Raw genomic sequence first — 7,242 nt, 5'->3', positions numbered from 1 at the left:
TTAAATACTTCCCAAAACAAAATATAATCTGTACAAATTATAGTTTGTCAGACATGCGATGAGGAAAAAACAGTAATCACGTGAGCCATGCGGTCAGAGTAAGAGTATTTTGGGAAAATGTCTGCGATCTTGTCTTTTTTTCAAAATCTCAGAAAAAGACCAAAAATCAGCAAAAATTGTATCTTACTTTGTGCTTCTCTTATTATCAGTTGAATGTTAAAGGTGCAATTTGTAAGATATTTGCAGTAAAATCTCCAAAAACCACTAGGCCAGTGTTATATATTTTGTCCAGCTGATTACTATCAATATCTGTAATGTTTTCTACTACTTGTAAATCGTGAGAAAATTTCCATTCAAAACATTGACACGGGGCAGTGCAGTCTCCTGTCAATGACGTTAATATCCATGTGACCCTTTGTCACCGCCTTTACCGACGTAAACCACATGACCACACTGGTCGAGCTCGAAAAAATAAAATGGCGGCCAAGGAAGCGGCTGGAGCACAAATTTAGTGAAAATAAACGTATATTTTCACTTTTTAAGCATTTTAATTTCATTTCTAGCGAGAAATTAGTATTGTAGTTTTCAAATATGTGATTAGTTATCACAAAGGCGCTCTCTGTTTATATTTCAAACACGCTGCCTTTGAAGTGCGTCGGAAAGCCTTTCTCTGAGCGGCCTTCAGGCCTCCGAGTCCGAAGTCATGTCCTCATGAGGCAGCGAGGCCACAAGTCCTCACAGTCCTCACTGCCTTGAGTTTTCGGACGCAGCCGGTGTTGTGGACAAATGCGGAACTACGCGCTTGCTTATGGACTTCTGGATATCTCTGTACCGTCTGCCGCTGGTTGTGTCAGCTCTTGTAAGCGTACGGGCCAACCAAACCACCCAAGAAGAGTTTGGAACAAAACGAGGGAGGATCAATTTGTTGTTGCATTATCTGGATAGAGAGAGCTTCACGACAACATTTAACTAGACCGAGATTCTGATCCTGCTTGTGTTTTACGCGATGGGTGAGTTGTTTTGATTCGTAACCCTTCAAAAAAACGTATGCTATTATATTGATCACAACATTAGTGTGTAGACTGTAATCAGCGCGTCTTCCCGCGGACGATATGCACATCAAAGGTATTGTACAGCAATATAAATGGTCATTTTAAGACACTTCACAATAAGATTTGTACTGTCAATACATTATGTGAAAAATCATTGTAGATTGTAAGTTGAAAACTTAATTCTGAGCTGTGTTTACCATCGAATTTGGACTAATACTGTAATATCAATATGACTAACAATTTCGTTTTGAACATCACATATAAACTTACATAATGAAATAAACAATGTCATCAAACGCAACATTTATAAGACTTGATTACCTTATCCATCAACGTGATTTCTCGTTCTCGTCTGATTGATGGCTAAAGTTAAAGACTACAAATCCCATAATTCCACGCTGCTTCAGAGCGTCAGTAAACAACATCATTGTTTTTGTTTGATCTGGCGCCATCTTTCGGCACATAAATACAAATTGTATCTTTAAATAGATCCAATCCATGTTCAGTAAAAATAATTTGATGCAGAAATAAACTAGCTAATATGCCAACTGCACTGAAAATAAATGATTCATTCAATTTACTAAATTTTCTTTAAGGTAAGTGGTTGCAATCAATTTATTTAAGCTAAATTTAAACAAACTAATAAATAAATAAAAATAACTATTTTTGTTTAAAGGTGACATAGAATGATTGAACAGAGTATTTATCCTTTTTCTGTGATGTGACATGTAGACAAAACATTTTTTGTTTGGGTCTGTAATGCCTTAGAAGCTTCCTAAAAACCTCTCTCAGATAGCTCTATTAGGGTGGGGGATTTTAAACAAGTGAGTTTGCACCTATTTGGCTCCCCCTGCTGGCTTAACTTGCAATCTCATTACTGATTGGCTGACTTTGCTGCCACTCAAAAAATGTAGCCAATTATTTTAAAGTGGATGGGCAGTTAGATGCCTGTGATGTCATAAGCATCAGTTTTTCAGATTGGGCTGTTTTCTGGCTGACATTTCTAAAAGAGGAATTTCTATGAGACTGAGATGTTTAGCATGTTTAGCACTTTTTGTATGTTTGTGAATGTGGGTAGACTACCATTATTCAACAAAGACAAGGTAAAAATGTTTTTTCATTCTCTGTCCCTTTTAAATGTTGCTTAAATAAATTGATTGCAACCACTTACCTTAAAAAATTGAGTAAATTGAATGAATAATTTTTTATAAAAGTGTTTAATATCGGTATTGGCCAATAGTTGTCTGTTTAAAACAGTATCGCACCTCCCAAATCATATTGGTGCATCCCTAGTATAACCTGGGTTCGTCCCTTTTTGACCCTACACTTTGTCGAAAATAACCCAGCATTGTTTGTGACTCTTAAGAAACTTATGCTTTTCTTCCAATGTGTTTCTTGACAGGAATTCATTTATTTTTAAAATGTGTGTTTAAACTCATATTTGAGTAAAATATGGACAAACTTAACCATTGGGTTACATCAACGTTTCTCAAAGTGTGGGGCAGCCCCACTGGTGGGGAATAGGAACATTACAAGTGGGGCGTGACAAACGGGAGGACATTTTGTCATTTTTGTGATCTTTATTAATATAAGGTGGTATAGGTTGTAGTGTGTATAAAGTTAACAATGGATACATTTGTGACACAGAATGAAAAGAAAACTGGATATTCGGCAGCAGCAAAGAAAACCAAGATAGACAGTGGACCTAATCAACCAAAAAGTTATTATTTTTTACTAATTATTCATTATTATTATTTTTATTTACTTTGGAACAAAGACTTATTTAATGCAAAGTGATAATACATTTGCACGTTTATGTTCTCTATTGAAAGTGTTTAATGCGGTTATGTTTTACAATATGATGTGATTAAATACATTTCAACAGTTAGCCTTAAAGCCTACTTGATTACCATTTTGTAGCAGGTGATTGGGGACAGCTGGGGCTCGAAACCCTTCCCTAACTCCAAAGTGGGGAATGGCAGAAAAAGTTTGAGAATCGCTGGGTTACATAAACCTACACTTTAAAAAAGATTTGTTGGTTCAACTAAAATTTTAAGGCAACCAGGTCATTTACATTTTTAAGTTAATTCAACTCAAAAATACTGCTTAAAAATTTTTGTGTCAATTAATATTTTTAAGTTGAATCAAGTTTTTGTTACAGTGTATTAAATATATTTGACCTAAACATGTTTATCCATGTATTAGTCGTCCGTAGGTTGTAACACCCCAGCATTTATTGTAAAGATAAAATGTTCTGTAGGACAGCTATCTACTCCCTTTAAAGGTCACTTTTATTAGGAGGTTGTGATAACCATGTGTCCCGACCTGCCAAAACATGCTGAAGTAAATGTGAAAGAATGCGATGTGCTTCTAGTAGCCCTTCTCATGCACACAGCCTGAAGTCACGTCATTCCCTAGAAGTATTGCAGAAGATAGCCAAAGGCAGTGTCTGTCCCTCCACCAAAAAACAAAAAAAACGATCACACAAATGCAATGAGCTCACATCACATTCCTAATGGGCTGCATCTACAGGGTGGGAATCTCACTTGTTGATGTGTTGAATTGCCTGCCAAGAAATGCATCACTGTTTTGATTATAAGTACTGGGGCTGAACATATGTTGCACGCACATGACTGTTGTGTTTGGTCCTTGTGTGTTTTTCAATATTGTGTGAAGGACCGGGGCCTGGGCGATACATCCTACCACCGACTATTGGCTTTATAGGCCATGATTTCACAAAGCTGACTAGTCCTGCCTACACCTTTCATCGTAGGATGAGTAACAACAGTAAGTATGCGATTTTTATGGCTAACTGAGATATGAGCTCACAGCTTGGGTCTTTCAATTTAGTTTCCCAGTCATTACAGTATGTTAAACCTAAATTTATTAACCTGCATTTTGCTAATACCACCACTAGGGGGAGACAGACAGTTTTTAGTACATATCTTAGTTTTGGATTAGGCTAAATACTTTGTACACCCTGTACCTAGGGTTCATAAAAGTACCTAAAAGGTACATATTGGTAGCAGAGACTGCATATTAATACGTCAAAGGTACATATTGGTACGAAAGAGTGCATAGTACCTCAAAGATACATACTGGTACCAAAGAGCGAATATTATACCTCAAAGGTACATGCTGGTACCAAAGAGTGCATATTAGTACCTCAAAGGTACATATTGCTACAAAAGAGTGCATATTAGTACCTAAAAGTACATACTGGTACTAAAGAGTGCATGGGTGATTCTCACGAAACCATTGAAACACCACGGCACTAATGATTTTAGCTTTAAAATTTGTAATATAGTAACATTAAAAAGCATCAGAATTAACACAATACTGTGTTCTATCTTGCACAATGTGTGATTTCAACATAAGAATTTATAATTGGAAATTTTATCTCATTTTCTGCTGAAATTCTCATTACCGCAATGTGTCCGCCTATGTTTGAACATGCGTTATGTTGTAATTTAATCAAATTAACACAAAAATATTAGGAAAAAAAATAAATGAATGTTTTGCTAGACTACTTTAGATGACAGAAAAAAATATTTACTGAATATTCATGTATAATAATAATGAAGAAAAATTAGGAAAATTATGTGTCCATGCCTGATGTTCTCATCCTCCGCAACACTTTTTGAGAACAGTTTAAGCACACATACAGAATTTTAATAAAGTTTGATTTTGAGTGATCAAGCACATGGACCAGTTACTTCAAGATGGCTACAAGGTAAGATCATTTTTTTACAGTTAATTTGAAATATTGTCTTGTCAGAATGCTTACACGACATTTTGATTATCATTACCGCAACATATGCTTATTAAATGTTAATTTAATTAATAGAAGCATAATACTTTGATTTTAAATGCATGTGCAGAATCTCCAAATGATGTTCTTTCAGGTTTGTCATGTCATTTTGAAAATATGTCGGTGTTGATGTTTTCTGACTGTTGCGGTAATGAGATTTTTTAGGACTAATTTTTAAAATTATGTTACAAAAAGTGTTAAATGATAAGTAAAAGTTTTTAAAATAATGTTCCCATTTACTCCAGACTTTGTTTTTCAATGTCTGGTGGGAAAAAAAGGAAATTTAAGCAATTTTTACATTTTCATGCTTGACCTTTTTAAACCAAGTTTTCGTGAGAATCACCCGCATATTGGTACCTCAAACGTACTTATTGGGACCAAAGACTGCATATTAGTACCTCACAGGTACTTATTGGTACAAAAGAGCGCATAGTAGTACCTAACAGGTACTTATTGGTACCAAAGACTGCATAATAGTAACTTAGAGGTAGGCTACTTATTGGTACCAAAGAGCACATATTAGTACCTCAAAGGTACATACTGGTACCAAAGACCGCATATTAGTACCTCAAAGGTACATATTGGTACCAAAGACTGCATATTAGTACCTCACAGGTACTTATTGGTACCAAAGAGTGCATATTGGTACCTTAAAGGTACATATTGGTACCAAAGACTGCATATTAGTATCTCAAAGGTACTTATTGGTACCAAAGAGTGCATATTTTTAGAGTGCATTTTGCTAATACCACCATTAGGGGGAGACATAGACAATTTTTAGTACATATCTTAGTTTTGGCTTAGGCTGAACAATTTGTACACCTTTGTACCTAGGGCGCATATTAGTACCTCAAAGGTACATATTGGTACCAAAGAGCGCATATTAGTACCTCAAAGGTACATATTGGTACCAAAGAGCGCACATTACTACCTTAAAGGTACATATTGGTACTAAAGAGCACATATTAGTACCTCAAAGGTACATATTGATACCAAAGACTGCATATTAGTACCTCAAAGGTACATATTGATGCCAAAGACTGCATATTAGTACCTCAAAGGTACATATTGGTACTAAAGAGCACATATTAGTACCTCAAAGGTACATATTTGTGCCAAAAAGGCGCATATTAGTACCTCAAAGCTACATACTGGTACCAAATGTATTAATATCTGTACTTAAATGAAACATATTGGGACCTTTTTAATGGGTATGGGACCGTTTTTCTGGCAGTTTAGAACAGGGGTCCTAAAGGGAGCTAAACATTGCAGGACAGTGGCCTTCCAGGAATGCCCACCCCTGGTTTAGAATGATGACTTATTAAAATAATAAAAATGTGTAACTACAATGAGCTGAAGAAATCATTGCAAATTTGTAGTAATAGTAGGCCTATCACAAATGAGTAGTAATGTATTTATGCATACAATAACATACATGTTCATTAACATAAGCGCTGTAATGTAATGTAAAGTTGTTGTGTTTGTTTATGTAGTGCACTGCATAGACTGCAGTCCAGGACCTAAATATCATATTGACGCAAAGCTTACTCGTTTTGGAAGGGATGGCACCCCAGCCTATTCAATACATGGAAGAATGGAAGGTCGAGGTAAGACGTACGGTTCAAACTCGTTGCTTATTTACTGGTCGGTTAATCCACTCAATGTCAAAACCATTAGGAAACAGTTGGACTGAGTTTGACAGTTTTTTCCTAGCTCAACACCTAAACTTTATTTCCTCTATTTGCAGGAGGAGTTTTCTGCACTCCTGGACCAGGAGCATACAGCCCTGAGAAAGCCCCTTTTGGCAGCAACCATCGCAAACAACCATCCCACACTATGGGTTACCGCACTCAGTATCGGTCCGTCGACGCCGTGCCCGCCCCAAACAAATACAACCTTCCTTCTCTCATGGGCTCCCACATCCTGACCAAGACATCGAGTGCTAGCTACACCATCTCTGGGAAAAGCAAAACGGGAGGTCCTGCCGAGGACTTATCTAAAACGCCAGGTCCTGGTAGATATAACAGCACAGATCCCAACGTCTATCTCCCGAGACGGCCTGCTTTCTCTATGCTGGGCAGACACGATGCAAAAAGGGAGTCAACAGTAGTACCAGGCCCTGGAAGTCATAACCCTGAGAAAGTGACAGTGCACAAGCCCAGACCTCCTGCATTCTCTTTAGGCATCAGACACTCGGAGTTTGTAACACCTTTAGTTACAGATTAATACTAGTTTGAGGTTAACATTTCACTATAGATTACTAGTTGTATTTTATGAATATGCATTTACTTTTTAAATTATTAACCCTTGTGCATTGTTCAAATGTACATCCTTTTGTGTTGTTAGTGGATGACAACATCCACTAAATTCAACGGTTAT

General features: G+C 36.7%; 1 protein-coding gene across 1 annotated transcript; it reads left to right on the top strand.

Annotated features, from left to right (window-relative positions):
• The first annotated feature begins 3,500 nt into the window (after positions 1-3,500).
• cimap1d (CIMAP1 family member D) lies at positions 3,501-7,242 on the top strand. The gene is made up of 3 exons (XM_055216594.2): positions 3,501-3,839; positions 6,357-6,470; positions 6,611-7,242. Exons 1-3 carry the CDS (start codon positions 3,827-3,829, stop codon positions 7,087-7,089), a joined length of 606 nt encoding a protein of 201 aa, XP_055072569.2. The 5' UTR covers positions 3,501-3,826; the 3' UTR covers positions 7,090-7,242.

The sequence above is a fragment of the Misgurnus anguillicaudatus genome, chromosome 23 (genome assembly GCF_027580225.2).
Source record: "Misgurnus anguillicaudatus chromosome 23, ASM2758022v2, whole genome shotgun sequence".
In the NCBI taxonomy this organism is placed as follows: Eukaryota; Metazoa; Chordata; class Actinopteri; order Cypriniformes; family Cobitidae; genus Misgurnus; species Misgurnus anguillicaudatus.
The sequence above is the reverse complement of the archived record's forward strand: the minus strand, read 5'-3'. Positions and strand labels throughout refer to the sequence as shown.

What these genes read in the sequence shown, in the direction of transcription:
- cimap1d (XM_055216594.2), top strand. An exon ending in TGGAAGAATGGAAGGTCGAG is followed by an intron (nt 6,471 to 6,610) that starts GTAAGACGTACG and finishes CTCTATTTGCAG; the next exon opens with GAGGAGTTTTCTGCACTCCT.